Source organism: Camelina sativa, chromosome 4 (genome assembly GCF_030686135.1).
Source record: "Camelina sativa cultivar CO46 ecotype springtype chromosome 4, ASM3068613v1".
Classification (NCBI taxonomy): domain Eukaryota; kingdom Viridiplantae; phylum Streptophyta; class Magnoliopsida; order Brassicales; family Brassicaceae; genus Camelina; species Camelina sativa.
The window spans coordinates 4703656-4722844 of record NC_141883.1 but is presented as its reverse complement, the minus strand read 5'-3'; the positions used below and the strand labels follow the sequence as shown (position 1 = coordinate 4722844).

Below are 19189 nucleotides of genomic sequence, written 5' to 3'. Positions count from 1 at the left end.
ATTAGTTATGGAGTAATAAGCAGAATTTAATGCTTTATAGAGTTGGTAATAACTACATAAAACACTACCAACTAAGGTCACACCATGAGAAGTACATAAAACTGTAGTACATGCTGAGTTTCAAATTTAGTGCTAAAGAATTTCGGAAACATGATAAGGATAACGAAAGTTGTTAGGAGCATGATGTCGAGACATTGGAGAAATAAGCATCATATATATGAAGGCCACACCGAAGAATTATCATATTGGGGTATGAGCTTGGAGACTGTGTGATGAACCCGATAAGGTGTTGGGGAATAGCTTAATCAGACGTGGACAATTTAATTTGATGTCGATGATGGGAACCACGAGTGGATGAATTCGGTGATGCAACGAGAGGAACGATAGCAAGGCAATGATTCTCACAAGCTGACAATTGTGAAGGGACAAGTACGACACCTTCACACTCGCGCGTTTGATGAGGTGCAGATGACTGATCTTCAACGCCAACAATACGCGAGACATAAGGAAGTAAAGGAAGGGGAGGAGGGAGTAAGACAAATCCATTATGTTGATGTTGCTGCACAATCAAGCGAGAAAGACAGGAAGCATGGTAAAGGAGTCACTATGATGGTTAAAAAAAAACAGAGTAAATTATGTACAATGGGACTTCGCATAGTGACTACTTGAGTGCTAGAAGATCGAAAAACGCAGAAATTGTCAAAATGTACCTATGACGAGTCTCCACCGCGTGAGGGTGGCAACATTTCCTGGGAAGGAGAACTACTAGTTGAATCTGCCACCAATGAACTTCTTGGAGAGCTGACCTGTTAGAGGCAGAGCAGCCGTAAGGTAGATAAAAGGGAGAGAGGTAAAGAAATTGTAATAGTGCAGCATCAGTAATGTATATAATCACCTCTGTTGTAGGTCTCTTATCTGGACAGTTCAAACATGGAACTTTTATACCTGAAATCATCATGACATCTGTAGTGCCAGGAATGGCTGCTGATGCAACCTCAGCAGAGGAATTGCCCTCACAAGCTATTTGTTTATTATTGGAGTTCGAATTCAGTAGAAGCTCCCCCAAATCCGCCAGCAAAGACTCCTTGAAATCTTTCAACTTTAATGTCACAATCCCATCAACGTCTGCAACACAGTCGAAGCCGTTGCACGCTTTAAAATGCTTTCGCCTATGGCGTGCGGAACCCTCCTCTGAACATGAGCTGACGAAGTTGCGACTTTGTTTTTTTCGCTTTGCAGAAACGTCCATAGATGGTAACGATGAATCACCTCTAAATGCGAAGTCTTTGTGAAACTTGTAACCAGATGAGACAAGTGATTGTAACAGCTGCCTTTTTGAATCACCTCCAGCAGTAGAGCGAAATTCATTATCTGCTGCAAAAGGGAACAAAACCTGCAACTGGGACATATAGTAGGTACATGTGTCAGATTTATAAGTAGTAGTAGGAAACGGATAACGGGTGAGGAAGAGGACTTACAGATGGATCCAGTTCAGTGGACAATATGTTGGAGGTATGGTAGGACTTGCACTTCGAAAGATATGTAATAGCCTGATCAAGAAACGTTGACTTATCTTCAGAGGCAGAAACTTGAGCAGTGAGGGGATCGATCTAAATGCTAGGAGCTGAATAGGAAGAGGAAACCCATGAACAGCAACGGATGATTGTTTGAGTTTTTTAATAAGAGAAGCTTTGTCTGGGATGAAATCACCAATGGTAACCATTCTGAACAAGCGTTTGAATGAATGCCGACCCCAAGGATAGTGAAGGAAGAATTGGACATCTTTAACCATCTCAACAACTCCCAATGAAGGTTTCACTGGCTGTGTTCTGCAAAGAAGGATGCCTTCAACAATAATAACTAACGCTAGTCTAAACTTACGTCAACCCGGCATATTTGGTTCAGTCTTCAAGAGTGTGAGAAGGTTGTCAACAGTTGTTGACCCAACGTTCCGGCCAATAAGTGTATACCAGTATGGAGCAGATCCATCAGCATGAGTAGTTAGAGGGAGTAGGTCTGCAGGTGGTGGAAAAGGTTGACAGGAAAGGCCAGTCAATTCTTGAAACTCTATCAAGGAGAAACGCATAGATTGGCCGCCATAAACAAACCAAATTTCCTCACAATTAGGAGTATGAAGTTGTCTACATAACAGCTGGTGGACTAGCTGGCCAGATAGGGAACAATACCGAACAGGCAAGGAGAAGAACGCCAAGAGGAGATCCCAACAACGTATCTAACTCAGGCAACCCAGCGAGAATATGTAGAATATCAATTAGGTAGCCAGGTCTTGAATATGAATTGATACGAACAACATGAGGAGGGTAGCAATTAACAGCAAAAATCCTTTCTGGCATCTCACCTTGGGAAAAAAGAAAAGAAAACACACACAATGTTAGTAAGCGAAGGGACGTAATGTATATATCATTAGAAGGAGATAGATTTGGTGAGTTAACAATTATCTTACTCTAGTGTGACAATATAGAGTAAGGAAGTTATACATGTACATAATCAGTGGCGGTAGACAGAAACAATAGAGATTAATGAATGAGTAAACTAAAGCAAAGTAACTAACCTTAGGACACAGTGAAACATACTAATATAGTAATATAAACAACTAAACCGAAAGGACAATAAGAATGAGAACCCAAGTAAGATATGGAATACAAAACCATTACTGAAAGTACTATATTACTAGTAATGGTTTTGTACTCCATATCTTACTTGGGTTCTCATTCTTATTGTCCTTTCGGTTTAGTTGTTTATATTACTATATTAGTATGTTTGTACTTGTGATGTCTTCACTTTCAGTAGAAGTGTTGAAGCGAGAAAGAAAAGAAAAGGAACAACTACAAACGTTTGTACTTGTGAAAAGGAACAAAAGTTTGTACTTGTGATGTCTTCACTTTCAGTAGAAGTGTTTTTTGAGTTTTTTTTGCACCATGTCTGAAATTCAATAACTTAGAACATAAATAAAGCTAAAACCCCAGAAATAAAAATCATAGGTAAGAAATAGAAATAAAATCCATAACTTAAATCCCTGCAAAAAAAAACTCAAAAAACACTTCTACTCATCAAGCAAATCAGAGGTGTCCATGTGAGTAACACCGTCATGACCAAAATCATCTTCGCCATCCTCAAACATCAAGTTTATTTCCACCTTTTGCCCCTCTTGCTTTAGGGATTGTTGATAAAGATCAACAAGGTGTTTTGGTGTCCGACACCTCTTAGCCCAATGGTCCTCTCCTCCACACCGGTGACAAACGCTTACATATGGCGCTCTCTCTTGTTTGTTACCGGTCCACTTCTTCTTGAAAGAAGGGTTCTTAACTGATACTCCATGGCCTCGACGATCACGACCGCGACCACGGCCAGGTTGATTTCCACTTCCACGGCCATGGTTAGTGGTTTTGTTTTGCTCTTTCTTACTGAAAGATGCTGTGTTTGCTTCGAGAAGCGGTGCACATCCAGTTGGACGCATACCATGATTTTTCAGCAATAGCTGGTTTTGTTCTTCAGCCACAAGAAAGCATGAAATCAACTGGGAATACCTAGTAAACCCTTTTTCACGGTACTGTGTTTGTAACAACACATTGTTTGTATGGAAAGTAGAGAAAGTTTTCTCTAACTTGTCCTCCTCCGTTACCTTTTCACCACATAGTGCCAATTTGGAGGCAATTTGGTGCAAGGCGGAGTTGTACTCACTTACAAATTTATAGTCTTAAAGTCTTAGCTGCGTCCAATCATATCGGGCTCTTGGTAGAATCACCGTCTTTTGGTGTTCATACCTTTCTTTCAGATCGCTCCAAAGAACGACTGGATCTTCCACGATCAAATACTCATTCTTAAGACTCTAGTGGAGGTGATGGCGAAACAACGTCATTGCTTGTGCCTTCTTTTGCTCATCTCTTTGTTTCCATGGATAATTGTATCACCCAGCCCTTTGGATTTCAACCAAAACTTGGCATCCAGCGCCTATGCCAAGTAATTATCTCCGGAGAGATGCAGCAGAATCTAAGGCTTGAGAGTTTCGACATGGTCACTATACATGATTAACACACGACACAAATTAAACTCAACTCAAAATATTTGGACGAGTGCATGGTTATACAGAAAATATTTGGACGAGTGCATGGTTATACAGAGAGGGTAAAAACATATTAACGTGTGCATGTATTTATATACGATTGCATGCATGATATTATGTATCATATAATAATAATATGCATATATATGAGTAGTACGAGTGCATGTTTCTGTATAAGAATGCATGAATGATATTATTTATCATATAACAATAATAATATGCAGATATATGAATAATACGAATGCATGTATCATATAATAATAATAATGATATGCATAAGTAATCTTGTAAAACAAGTTATATTATGTATCATATAGGCGAGTAATACTCATATATATTTATTAAATAAATAATATAGAGAATAATAATAACGTGAAACAAGCATAAAGTAGCAGCAACACATATAACAAAATCACGAACATAACATGCAGTATTATATAGTAAAGCATCCTATGTTCCGATACGTATAGCAAACAAGCTGTAATGATTGACTAATTTAAATAATTAAGTGTATAAAAGATTAGAGCTTGTGTACCAGAGACAAAGGACGTTCGAGGTTGGAGAGTAGAGAAGTCAGGATGCGGTGACGGCTGCTTCTCAACGTCGGCGGCTAGGGTTTTTTTTTCTTTTCTAAGACGGCTAGAGTTAGAGACTCGTGCTAATAACGTGTCAAAGTAATAGATTTGAGGGAAAAGCTTTTATTATTTCATAGACATAATAGAGTATATATATGGGATCCAACTTGGTGAACAAGCATTAGATTATAACCTAATGGACTTCTAATGGGCTTCTAATGGGTAATGAACATCCACTAAATCATACATAACCGGTCTTTATTTATACTATACGTATAAATTGTTACCAAAATATATATAGTTTTCAAAACCATACATAATATGAAATTATGAATTGTAAAAATTTGTATAAAGCTGTAAAACTTACATCAATTCTTTCCTAGGTCATGATAACTCTCTCTAGAGTTTTTCCACTAAGGTTTTCTGCAAAAAAAAAACAAATTTGCCTCGTTAGTAATCTAGTTTTACTTAGTGAGAGTGTGTTCTATAAAATGATAACCCAAATACCCACCACCAAACAGCAAGGATCAAGTGGATTCATAGAACAAGCAACAATGTATGATGAACCAATGTACAATGCAATAATATACAATTATTCTTGAAGACTCGGATTTAAACGTGCAACTGGAGTCCTAACGATAACCTTCTCTTAACGACTTAGATAAGGCCTTCTCCGAATTCACAATATTTCAGGATAATGCCCTACACTCCTGGACGCAAAATGTATAGAAAATATGTCATTTCGTAAACTACATTGTCATGTAGTGCCTGGTTGGTCGTGAACCAGCCATGAGTCTTTGTATATCATTATGTTACGGAGTTTCACGCAATGCACAAACATACAAGAGGGATAATCTGATTCGACTAAGGCTAGTTACCTAACTAACATGGCACAATGCTAGAAATAATCATATATTTCTAACATACACTATAATTACTAATAAACATTGTCAACGACCTTAATGAAGGAACTAATTAAGTAATTAAAGATAACCTTCCTAAAATTAGCCACAGCACTTACCCTTATCGGGTCGTCCCGAAACATGTTCTCTCAGTAATTCTAAGTTACCATTGGACAAAAGTAAGGTTTTCTCGGCTAAATCTAGTTTTGGATAGCTTTTCTTTAGGCTGATCTTTCCCGTCTATTGGATATTCACTTTCGAAATAGTCTTTTTGACTTGTTCTTGATGGGTTCTCGACCATACTAATCAAAGTGAATGATAGCCTAGCTTTAGGCTGATCTTTCCCGTCTCACGGAAAATCACTCTCGTGATAGCATTTTTGACTTGATCTTGATTTATGCTTTCTTATCAAATTATATTGGCTTAGCCCACAAGATGCCCGCGCTAAGAGAAAATCTCTCAGGGAAGAGTTCATGCGCGTGAGTTCACGCGCCCCCAAATTTTTCTCCCAATTTTTTCTTCCCCTGCGACAACTTTGTTTTTCTGCGTTTGCCTCTCCGGTCACCGGCGTTCTTTGCCGGTACAGTGAGAGGGCTTCCTCCTTTCTATTTTCCTCTCTGTAATGTTTTTGTATGCTTCAGTGGTGGTGCTTGGATCTGCCCTCTTTTCTGAAGCCTCGTGTTGGTGGTAAGCCACCGTGTGGAGAGAAGATACTCGCCGAGGGGGTTGGGTTGCTGATGTCCTGGCTGCTTGAAGACGGTGGCTTGTGTGTTCGGCGATGTTACTGGTGGGTCTTGGCGGAACGACTTTCTCTCTTGCGGTGGTTTTTAGATCTGGTTTCAGATCTGGGTTTTGGTGGCTTTGATGTGGTGTGGGAGCAGCTTGGTTTCCTTCGGTGACTGTGCTCGTGGCATCTCTAGATTCCGGTGTAGCTAGCCGGTCTCTTCTCGTCTTTCTTCCTTTTCAGGTTTGGTGTTGATCCAGTTCCTTGGCATTCCACGGAGCTTCTCTTTGTTGGTGTCTCGGTCTCTCCTTCATCGATTTTCTCCGGATTTCGGTTGCTGAGAGTGAGGATTCGGATTTGTGGCACAAGTGGAGGCTTCCTCGGCATCAGTTTGCTATGCAATTGTTTGCCTTTGGTTGTTCGTGTGGCGGTTAGTCTCGTCGTGGGTAGTTTCTGTGGTTAACGGCGAGTCTTCTCTTCTTTGTGGGAGGACGTTGGTGGCAGCTTCATCTTCTATGGCTGCTAGTTTGCGGTTTCCTTCAGGTTCCCTTATCTCTGCTCCGGTAGTTTGATGTTCGTGTTTTCATTTCGTTTAACAGTTTTGGCGGTGCGCTTAACACCCGAGAGGAGTCTCAGGAGAAGAATAGAGGCGGCGCTTTGGTCTAAGTGGCATCACTTATCTGTGGGAGATGGTTCCTGTTGTTTACAATAGGAATGGCGAGTGGAGGTGGTTTCTCTGGTCGCCCGTAGATGCTCCTGTAACCAACGGATTCGTGAGTAAGTCCATGGTTGTCATTGCGTTTTTGCGTTAGTTTGCGGAGAAGCTGTAGGCGCTTAATCTTGAGGTTTTGAAGGCTGGCCTCTTTAGGATTTGGTTTGCTCGTGGCAACTAGGATGGGACTCCAACTCTTTGGAGTTGTGGAAATCACGCAAATTTCCGAGTTTAACATCTTGGAATCGGTGTTTCTTCTTCTGTTTTCTTTTTGGGTTTATATTTTTCCTCCATTATTGTTTTGTTGCTGTGTGTTTATTCTGTAGATTTTGTTTTTTTTCTGCTACTTGTATTCTCTGTAACTTCTGTAAAAATTCGAAAATGGTATAATAAATCTTCACATTGATACCAAAAAAAAAAAAAAAAAAAAAAAAATGCCCGCGCTAATCTTGCCTTTCCTTGGCTTGATTTTGTGGTTTGACCGGCCGTTTTCATTGTACGTCCTTCTCCTTCCATACGACTTTTAGTTGCAGACAGGGTATGACCACCTCAATCGTTCTTTTAATTCCGACATTTTCATGTTCACCTGTAACTCTAACAATATATATTCTAGGTTATGTACAGTGGCGGAGCCAGAAAGAAAATTTAGAGAGATCTAATAAATAATTTTTTTTTTCAGCAAATAAATAATTTTTTAAAAGGGATAAAAATATAAAATTTAGGGGGTTAAAATAAGATTTTATTTTTTAATAGAGGTAAAAATGCAATTTTGGAGCGGTTTTACAAAAATCCATAGTGTTTACCCAACAGTTTTTGAAACCACAGAAAATAATACAGTTCTTTACTTCCTTTTCAATATTTAAATAAAATAATATATAGCAAAAATAAAAGAAAAACACATATATTATTTTTATTTTCCTCTCTAGTCTCTATACTTCTCACTCTCTCACTAACATGTAACATTTTTTAAACACTATTATAAAACATTTGGTTTGTTTTATGTATAAATATATTTATTTATTAATACAAAAAATAAAATATAGAATTATACTAGTTACTATTACAATAATATAAAATCCGTACCGCAAAATATTTCACCAATCAAACATTATTTTGTATTGTTTATTTTGGAATAGCCGCACTTGTCCCGCAAATACATTTGTCCTGCACGTACTGCAGTTAAACCGTACCGCTTTAACAATTTTTTTGTCCCGTACTACTAAATCTGCGGTTACTATTCGGACTCTCAGAATATAAATGTAGTCTTAAATATGGTAAAATACAAAATTTGTATGGTCAAAATCAAAATGCAAAATTTGTAAGGGTCAAAAATACAAAATTTAAAAAGGTCATATTATAATTTATAACTAAAAATACACCCAAAAAAAAAGTTAGTGGGGTAAGCTGACCTCATACTCCCTCACTACATCGGCCCCCTAATTATGTATTTAGTTATATTATCTTTATCTTTAGTGTTTTAAAAAGAATTCTAAAACTTTTTTTTATTGTTTAGACATTTCTTTTTTACATTTTTTATTCTTAATTTATTTACACTATTGGACTATCATTTCAAATTTAGTATTAAATTATAGTAAAAATAGATTTCAATATTGAACCAAAAGAAAGTTTGTAGTTTTTATTAGATATTATCTATTTCACTAATTAATTGTATTTGTTGTGGAAATAAATGTAGTTTTAGGTAGTGATTGGTAAGATAGTATATGTAGATTTTGTTATGCGTTTTTGAAAACCACACTTAAATCACCGATCACTATTTTTATTACCAATTTGTGTTTTTTAGGGAAAAAGAAAAATGAGCAGAGTGTATTTTTATTACCAATTAGTATCTCTCTTCTATTCTCTTTCCTCATATAATATTATATTTTAATTGTTGTTATTATTAGTTAAATATTGAAAAACATGTGAAAATATTTTATAAAAAACAATTATTAGAGATATAGGTTTTATACAATTATGTTTATTTATGCTATATAAATTTTCTACAAAAAAATATATTTACAAAATCTATGAAAATATATGACAATTATAATTTATGCTAAATATATACAAAAATAAAAATATTTAATTATTAATACAAAACAATTTAAAATATATAATTATAATAGTTATTAATAAATTAATATGAAATCCGCACCGCAAATAATTTTTCACCAATCAAATATTGTTTTGTATCGCTTATTTTGCATTAACCGCACTTGTCCTGCAAATACATTTGTATGCATGTATTACAATTCAACTGTACTGTACTATCAAATTATCTGTTGTCATGTACAACCAAATTCGAAGTACATCATGAGAATCATTGGGTTGTTGATATTAATTGTTTTTATTTTATTTTTTTGCACTTTGAAAACAATTTGAATAGTTTCGAACTTAAAAGTGTTTGACTAGTAGAGAGGTTCACATATTTTGAAGACAAATTTCAAAGCTTATCCTCACAAACACTACATGACAAGTGACTTTATATGTATTGACTCTGACTTATGTTGCCGTCGTTGTTTTGTTTATAGTCTGAATACTCTGTTTCAACATCACCAAAAGTAGAACACAAAACAGAGGAAAACGAAAACAATGTCGATTTTTCTGTATTTCATCTTGTTTCTTCTTCCTCCCGTGCTATTAACGTTAATATTCATGAATAAAACCAACGACTCGAAAAAGAATCTTCCTCCTGGCCCACCGAAGCTTCCGATCATCGGAAACCTACATCAGCTACAAGGGATGCTTCACAGATGGCTTCACGATCTCTCCAAGAAACACGGACCCGTGATGCTTCTCCGTCTAGGTTTTCTCGATTTGGTTGTGATCTCATCGAGCAAAGCGGCTGAAGAAGCACTTAAAGTACATGACCTTGACTGTTGTACAAGACCTAAGACCAACGCTTCATCAAAATGCTGGCGTGATGGTAAAGACATCGCCTTTGCGTCATACGGTGAGGTTTCGAGAGAGCTGCGCAAAGTTTCTGTTCTTAACTTTTTCAGCACGAAAATGGTTCGATCTTTTAGGTACATAAGAGAAGAAGAGAATGATTTGATGGTCAAGAAACTTAAAGAATCAAGTCAGAAGAAGAGTACAGTTGATTTGAGCCACACAATTTTCTATCTAGTTGGAAGTATCATATTCAGATCCACCTTTGGGCAGCGTTTGGACGAGAACAAGCATGTCAATAAGGAAAAGATCAAAGAACTCATGTTTGATGTCCAGCAAGTTGGATCTTTAAGTAGCTCTGATCTTTTCCCTGCTGGTGTAGGGTGGTTTATGGACTTTGTTTCAGGACGTCACAAGAAACTTCACCAAGTTTTCACTGAGGTTGATACTCTGTTGAATCATATAATTGATGATCACCTGAGAAACCCTATAGAAGAAACAACTCGTGATCGTCCTGATATCGTTGACTCGCTCTTATATATGATAAATAAACAAGAACAAGATGAATCTTTCAAGCTCACCATTGATAATCTCAAAGGAATCATCCAAGTAAGCATATAATCTAATTCAAAACTTTTACAAAAAGTCAACCTCTCTCTGAATTCTAAAATATATTACCTCAAGGCTTTTTTCTTCTTTTTTAATTATGACAAATTAGAGTAAGGCTTCTTATGTAAATCGATATTATAAGAGTCCTAACACTTTCTCAAACGTAAACTTTGATAGTATGTCAATATCAATAATCTATCTATAAAAATTAGATCTTTGATACTTTTTGATATGGTATTCTTAACAACTTGAGTTTAAAAATATGTCATTAACCATTTTGTGTCGTTGTTTACTTAGGATATATATCTTGCTGGAGTAGACACAAGTGCCATCACCATGATTTGGGCAATGGCAGAGCTTATTAAAAACCCGCGTGTGATGAAGAAAGCTCAAGATGAGATCCGAAGTTGCATTGGAATCAAAAAAATTGGAAGAATCGATGAAGAAGATGTTGATAAGCTTCAATACTTGAAGCTTGTGATCAAAGAAACCTTAAGATTACACCCAGCAGCTCCCCTTTTACTTCCAAGAGAAACAATGGTTGATATCACGATTCAAGGCTACGACATTCCTCGGGAAACACTTCTTTTGGTTAACGCATGGTCGATAGGACGAAGCCCTGATCTTTGGAAAAACCATGAGGAGTTTAATCCAGACAGGTTTATCGTTTGTCCTATTCACTACAAAGGAAATAATTTTGAGATGTTACCATTTGGTTCTGGTCGGAGGATATGTCCAGGGATAGCTTTTGCGATTGCGACTGTTGAATTGGGACTATTGAACTTGCTTTACTTCTTTGAATGGAGACTGCCTGAAGAGGATAAAGATATTGACATGGAAGAGGCAGGTGATGTCACAATTACGAAGAAAGTTCCTCTTAAACTTCTCCCAGTTTTTCATCACTGAGTGATGTCCCAATTTATGAATAAATGTTATTTTGGTTATGTTGTTGTGGGAAATTGTTGACTAATAATAGTCTAACTAGATACGATCCGCATGTACGTGCGTGATTGATTTCAAAAACTATGTTTACTGTAAAGTTTGTAATATATTATGTACACATAGAGAGTTACATTTATAGATATAATTATTTGTTAAATCATTTACAGTTCAAACTTATATTAGTTTGGTTTCATTCAGTTTGTGATTTTTGAAATAATAAAGGTTTCAACATAAAATTAAGATTCACAAAACAACATACTCGAAAATCTAACATTTACCAAATTAGTGATTAATCAGAATTGTATAAAACTTGTAAATTATGAAACAGATAAAAACCATCAAAAAGATTAAAACTTTTCAAAACGAATGACCTAAATTCTTAAGCGGGTCAAACCCGTCCCGGTAACCATACTCCATAAGGGGTATAATATTTTTTTATCTATAAAAACTCGTCCCTCGAAATCTTTAAAAAATAATATTAAAATATATATATATCAGATTTTATACTTTTTAGTATGTTAATTTTGAAATTAAGGAATCTTTAATATACGTTAGTCTTTAATATTAGAAATTTTCTATATGGAAAACTGAAAATTAGGATTTGCATAAGTTTAAATATTTTGTAGTTTAAAATTAATTTAAGATGCCGTCGAATTGTTTTTTAAAGATTTTCTAATATCTATTATTCAAAATTAATTTCAATTTTTTTTGTTCAAAACAATTTAAACAATAAGAAATAATATTACTTATATTTTTGAAAATATGATTTAAATAAATATTTTTTACATCTCCTGTTATAATTTTTTATTATATTATAATACATAGGTTTTGAAAATAATTTCGAATACATGTAAGGGATAATATTTATTAATATTTGAATAATATTTACCAATTTTAGCATTTATAAGAACAAAATATTGTGTATATAAATAAATTGAATAGCAATAGTAGTTTTATATAATATTATAGAATATTAAAGGCAAATAATATTTTGAGCACAGAGCTATCTGGCGACGACACGTCAGCTTTCTCAAACTAAACTACGAGAATCAAGGAACTAGAGAAGAGAAGATTAGTACTTTACTCTAATGAAGTTGTTGGAGTTCCCTACCGTTATTCCCCGTTCATGACAAAGCTTGGATCTCCTCGACAAAGACAAGCTCGTTTATCTTCTTCCTCCTCAACTACGGCTTTACGGTGGCGGAATGGCAACGGATCCTGGATCACCATCTCCGTTCGACTCGCGGTGTTCAGGCACACTAGAGGTCCTGTTCCGGTGTGTATTTGCAACCTATGGACGGCGACTCTGAATGTGTTTTTCATTCAGAGATTAGGGTTTCCTGTAAGCGGTTAAGGAAACCGGGTCGGTTTTGTTTCTATGGTTTTTGTCTGGTTTGTTGTATTCGATTTGAGCCCTAAGGGGATTGTGATGGGTCTAAATCCGGAAATAACCCATTGTGCATTTATTTATATAAATTGAATACCCTTTAACAAAAAAAAAAGTTGTTGGAGTTGTTAAGTTACTCTAACGAAGTTCTTAGTTTACTAAAAAACTCCGCCTCTGATTACTCCATGCTCAGCCGTTAGGTCCACTCTATCGATCTCGATTAATGCCTAATCTTGCATACTTCGATTATTTTTAGATTGGAAGTATATAAAAAAACTGTTTTTGTTGTTGTTTAGATATTTAGATTGAAAGTTTCTACGTTCTACAATTATATTCAAAATTTTCATAAAAATCATAGAATTTTTTCTTAAAAGTACGTTTTCATGTGTTTATTGCAATTTTGAAAACAATATTATAGCATGGTATTTTATTTAGTGTCTTTTTTGTTAACATGGGTTAAACTATCCATATATTTTCATATATTTTTAATTCTATTAATTATTAAAAATTAAAACTAGTTCCCTATTAATCTTTGTTTATGTATAGCGGATGCCCGATTAGCACCTAACAATTCTTTAAACAAACAAATAAATTGTGGGAATTTTTTAGAGAATAATTTAGTCTAGTTTCTTGAACCTAGCAATTTTTTAAACAAGTAAGTAAGACTAGTGTAAGTTGTTAGAGAATAATTTAGTCTATTTTCTCTATGTTTATTTGTGTAATGTTGGGTGGTGCTGTACGAAAACAATAAAGAAGTTTGTGTTGTGACGAAAACTAAAACACAGGAATATTAGAAGAAAGAACATAAATAAATGTTACTTTGACGCTGAAATCATGAGCCTGATTGGGTTGTTAACTTCAATATTTAATGAGTTAATGATATGATTTATTTATTTTGCTATAAAAGTTTGGATTGATGCACCAGTGAATGATTTTACATCTAAAAGTCTCTCAAAGCTTATCTCAACTTTACAAGACAATAATTGAAATGTTAACTTTTTACTTCGTAACTTTGAGTCACGGAGTTCAGTTGACATGGTCAAAGACGCCTTTCACTCTGTTTCTTTTATCAAGGAAAACAAAAATACTCTGTTTCTTTATCAAGGAAAAAAAAAATACTCTGTTTCTTTATCAAGGAAAAAAAAAATACTCTGTTTCTTTATCAAGGAAAAAAAAAATACTCTGTTTCTTTATCAAGGAAAACAAAAATACTCTGTTTCTTTATCAAGGAAAAAAAAAAACAGAACGCAAAACAGAGTAAAACGAAAATAATGTCGATTCTTCTGTATTTCATCTTGTTTCTTCTTCCTCCCACTCTTTTTGCTTTATTATTCATGAAGAAAATAAAAGACTCGAAAAAAAATCTTCCTCCGAGCCCACCCAAGCTTCCGATTATCGGAAACCTACACCAGTTTCGAGGATTGTTTCATAGATGTCTTCACGATCTCTCCAAGAAACACGGATCGGTGTTGCTTCTCCGTCTAGGTTTTGTCAATATGGTTGTGATCTAATCGAGCGAAGCAGCAGAAGAAGTTCTTAAAACACACGACCATGAGTGTTGTACGAGACCAAAGACGATCGCCTCATCAAAATTTACGCGTAACGGTAAAGACATAGCCTTTGCCCCATATGGTGAGGTTACGAAAGAGTTGCGCAAGCTTTCCGTTCTTAACTTTTTCAGCACGAAAAAGGTTCGATCTTTTAGGTACATAAGAGAAGAAGAGAATGATCTGGTGGTCAAGAAACTTAAGGAATTGGCTCTAAAGAAATCATCGGTAGATTTGAGCCAAACACTTTTCTGTCTAGTTGGAAATATTATATTCAGATCCGCCTTTGGACAGCGTTTTGACGAGAGCAAGCATGTCAATAAGGAAAAGATCAAAGAACTCATGTTTGAGGTCCAGAAAATTGGGTCTCTAAGTAGCTCTGATCTTTTCCCTGCTTGTGTGGGATGGTTTATGGACTTTGTGTCAGGACGATATATGAAACTTCACAAAGTTTTCGTCGAGGTTGATACTCTGATGAATCATATTATTGATGATCACCTGAGAAACCCTATAGAAGAAACAACTCTTGACCGTCCTGATCGCTCTTAGATATTACAAATAAACAAGAGCAAGATGAATCTTTCAAGCTCACTATTGATCATCTCAAAGGAATCATCCAGGTAAGCATTTAATGTAGTTCAATAGTTTAAAAAAAAATTTGAGAGTTAAGTTACACTAACGTTTTTTTTTATGTTATCGAAATAAGATACCTATATAACTTTCGTCAAGGCAAACACTGATAGTATGTCAAAACACTTCGATACCTTTTCAGATGGAACTCTTTAACATATCATGAGTCTTAAGTATGTCAATAACGTTTTGTGTCATTGTTGACCTAGGATATATATCTTGCTGGAGTAGACACAAGCGCCATCACCATGATTTGGGCAATGACAGAGCTTGTTAGAAACCCACGTGTGATGAAGAAAGCTCAAGATGACATCCGAAGTTGCATTGGAATCAAAAAAATTGGAAGAATCGATGAAGAAGATGTTGATAAGCTTCAATACTTGAAGCTTGTGATCAAAGAAACCTTAAGACTACACCTAGCAGCTCCCCTTTTACTTCCAAGAGAAACAATGGTTGATATCAAGATTCAAGGCTACGACATTCCTCGGAAAACCATTCTTTTGGTTAACGCATGGTCGATAGGACGAGATCCAAAACTCTGGGAAAACCCTGAAGAGTTTAATCCGGAGAGGTTTATCAATTCTCCTGTTGACTACAAAGGAAATAACTTTGAGATGTTACCATTTGGTTCTGGTCGGAGGATATGTCCAGGGATAGCTTTTGGTATTTCAACCGTTGAATTGGGACTCTTGAACTTGCTTTACTTTTTTGATTGGAGATTACCTGAGGAGAATCAAGACATGGACATGGAAGAAGCTGGTGATGCCACCATTGTTAAGAAAGTTCCTCTTAAGCTTCTCCCAGTTCTTCATCATTAAAAAAAAATAAAAAATCCTCATCTTTGAATGAAATTATATATTGTATTTTTTGTTGAAATAAATAGAGTGACATGTTGTTTGGATAAAAAATAATGTTAAAAGTTTGACGGAGACATCATGAGGCCCCCCTTATGGCCTTATTGCATTGGTTTGACTAGTGTTTTGAAAGTTTGATTTTGCACCTCTCGAAGCTTATCCTCACGTACAATAATTGACATGTAACTTTATATGTATTGACTATTGACCCTCACTTATGTTGCCGTGGTAAAACAGAATATTGTCTTTGTATTCATCTTCTGTTTCTCTATTACTAAAAACAGAACAAAACACAGAGAGGAAAACGAAAACAATGTCGAGTGTTCTGTATTTCATCATGTTTCTGCTTCTTGAATAAAATCAAAAACTCTAAAAGAAATCTTCCTCCGAGCCCACCGAAGCTTCCGATCATCGGAAACCTACACCAGCTTCGAGGATTGTTTCACAGATGTCTTCACGATCTCTCCAAGAAACATGGACCGGTGATCCTTCTCCCTCTAGGTTTCCTCGAAATGGTTGTGATATCATCGAAAGAAGCAGCTGAAGAAGCTCTTAAAGTACATGACCATGAGTGTTGTACCAGACCTAAGACTAAGGCCTCCACAAAATTTTCACGTGGCGGTAAAGACATCGTCTTTGCACCAAATGGGGAGGTCTCGAGGGAGTTGCGTAAGGTTTCATTTCTCGAGTTCTTCAGCATGAAAAAGGTTCGATCTTTTAGGTACATCAGAGAGGAAGAGAATGATTTGATGGTCAAGAAACTAAAGGAATTAGCTCAGAAGAAGATTCCGGTGGATTTAAGCCAAACACTATTCTGCCTAGTCGGGAGCATCATATTCAGATCGGCCTTTGGACAGCGTTTGGACGAAAGAAATCATTTCAGTGGGAAAAAGATCGAAGAACTCTTGTTTGAGGTCCAGAAAATTGGATCTTTAAGTAGCTATGATCTTTTCCCTGCTGGTTTGGGATGGTTTATTGACTTTGTGTCTGGACGACATAAGAGACTTCAAGAAGTTCTCGTTGAGGTTGATACTTTTCTGAATCATATAATTGATGATCACTTGAAGAACCCAGTGGAAAAAACAAATCAAGATCGCCCTGACATTGTTGACTCGATTCTAGATACGATGCATAAACAAGGACAATATACATCTTTCAAACTAACCATTGATCATCTCAAAGGAATCATCCAAGTAAGCATATGTATTAGTACTTACAATATTTCTCATAATGGGCTTTCGCTCAAAAAGATGATAACTTTTTCTACTGTTATGATGTTATCGATATGAGATTTCTAAACTTACTCAAATATCAGATAGCAAGCATGTCAAAGGTTTATGTATTTTTATCTTACAGTCAATTAACAAATCTGAAGTTAAATATTTTACTAACCATCTTGTGTCATTGTTGACCTAGAATATATATCTTGCTGGGGTGGACACAAGTGCCATCACCATGATTTGGGCAATGGCAGAGCTGGTGAGAAACCCGCGTGTAATGAAAAAAACTCAAGACGAGATCCGAACATGCATTGGACTCAAAGAAAAGGAGACAATCAAGAAAGATGATGTCGATAAGCTTCAGTACTTGAAACTTGTAATCAAAGAAACCTTAAGACTACACCCAGCAGCTCCTATTTTACCTCCAAGAGAAACAATGGCTGATATTAATATTCAAGGCTACGACATTCCTCGGAAAACCATTCTTTTGGTTAACGCATGGTCGATAGGCCGGACGATACCCTGAACTCTGGGAAAACCCTGAAGAGTTTAACCCGGAGAGGTTTATCAATTCTTCTGTGGATTACAAAGGAAATAGTTTTGAGATGTTACCATTTGGTTCTGGTCGGAGGATATGTCCAGGGATAGCGTTTGGGATTTCAACCATTGAATTGGGACTCTTGAACTTGCTTTACTTCTTTGATTGGAAAATACCTGAGGAGAATCAAGATATGGACATGGAAGAAGCTGGTGATGCCACTATTATTAAAAAAATCCCCCTTGAGCTTCTCCCAGTTCTTCATCATTAAAAAAAAAATAAAAAAATAAATAGTACTCATCACTGAATAAAGGCCAAATCAAGAATTATGTAATTTGTTTCTCCTTATATAGAGTTCTGTTAAATCATTATCTTCTTTAAGTTTGAAACAAAAATATGCTGGCTGCTTTGTCGTTGTGGCCCTTGTCTTGTGTGGCCAAATAGTTATCTTACAGTCAAAAGTTATATATGACTGAACCATTGTTAAAATTAGGTGGCAACAATAATAATTATAAGTTATAAGTTACAAAATTAAGTGGTTTACATTTATTACATAATTATCTTGCTATTAAAAATGATATATGACCAAAACCATAGTAGAAGAAATTAGGTGGTAACCATGATTTAATTAACAATTATTGAAAGCTTAACTTATAATGAGCTCATTTACGTTGTTTGATCTCAAGTTCCAACCAACAACAGCTCCGTCAACATGTTAACAGTTGGTTTGCAGATTGATATCTACCACACACGGAAACATGCAGATAGTATTTGTCTATATATATATATATATATATATATATATATATATATATATCCAAATTTTATGTATACATAAATACGTGTATATATATATATATGTATTACATATATATTAATCTAAATAGATCACATGTGGATGAAACTGGAAATAACTAATCGTCATTTTTATTTTTTATATCCAAAAATTTTAGATCTGTTTTGATCGATAGTGGAATTGGGGTAGCAAAACAAAATTAGACTTTGGTTATAGTCATTTTCAAATATACGTGTTGAAAATGGCCTATATATGATGAATGAATATTTTTTTTAAAAAATACCGGTTTATACTTCATACTGAGCTACGTGTTTTCACGTGGAAAAAAACACAATATGGTACTGATTGAAATATATAATGATCATCATTATTAGAAGGCTTTTGTATATTACACAGTTTCAAGGCCAAAATATAGAAATTAACTTTTTAAACATTATCGTTTATCAATTTTGTCTTCATAACTTAAACAAAACGTCTTTTACCATAAAAAAAAAAAAAACTTAACAAACGTGTTTAATCTAAACTTCGCTATATGATATGGTGTTGTACTCAATCGATGATGGATCATCTGCTATCTAAAAGGTAATGTTTTTGATGGTCTAGCCGTTTTACATGAACTATGGCTTTATTAGAATTTTTTTTAATTTAAAATCTATGATTGAATAATATAGAATTTATAAATTCTACATAAATCACTTAAAATACTAGATTTAATATATTTCCTACATTTATTAAAGAAAATATATTCTAGATAGAATATTTTTAGTTTTGTTTTGGAAT

The 19189-nt window shown here is 35.2% G+C and overlaps 1 protein-coding gene, 1 long non-coding RNA gene and 4 pseudogenes across 4 annotated transcripts; 3 read left to right on the top strand and 3 right to left on the bottom strand.

The window, feature by feature from the left end:
* Positions 1–661: 661 nt before the first annotated feature.
* LOC147945387 (uncharacterized) lies at positions 662–2714 on the bottom strand (annotated as a pseudogene).
* Positions 2715–3051: 337 nt separating this feature from the next.
* On the bottom strand, positions 3052–4034 carry LOC147945386 (uncharacterized; annotated as a pseudogene).
* Positions 4035–9331: 5297 nt separating this feature from the next.
* On the top strand, positions 9332–11594 carry LOC104779831 (cytochrome P450 71B3-like). Its single transcript, XM_010504230.3, has 2 exons — positions 9332–10495; positions 10793–11594. The coding sequence occupies exons 1-2, from the start codon at positions 9590–9592 to the stop codon at positions 11399–11401; spliced, it is 1515 nt and encodes a 504-aa protein (XP_010502532.1). The 5' UTR covers positions 9332–9589; the 3' UTR covers positions 11402–11594.
* A 2085-nt stretch (positions 11595–13679) lies between these two features.
* LOC109132655 (uncharacterized) lies at positions 13680–15848 on the bottom strand. The gene is made up of 3 exons (XR_002037664.2): positions 15623–15848; positions 14037–15550; positions 13680–13913 (listed from the first exon to the last, which is right to left on the bottom strand). It is a non-coding gene; the product is annotated as an uncharacterized LOC109132655 (long non-coding RNA).
* Positions 14090–15909, top strand: LOC109125187 (cytochrome P450 71B3-like; annotated as a pseudogene). The gene is made up of 2 exons (XR_015596570.1): positions 14090–14991; positions 15211–15909. The product of XR_015596570.1 is annotated as a cytochrome P450 71B3-like (transcript).
* Positions 15910–16093: 184 nt separating this feature from the next.
* Positions 16094–17981, top strand: LOC104783534 (cytochrome P450 71B3-like; annotated as a pseudogene). Its single transcript, XR_015596569.1, has 2 exons — positions 16094–17048; positions 17272–17981. The product of XR_015596569.1 is annotated as a cytochrome P450 71B3-like (transcript).
* The last annotated feature ends 1208 nt before the right edge of the window (positions 17982–19189 follow it).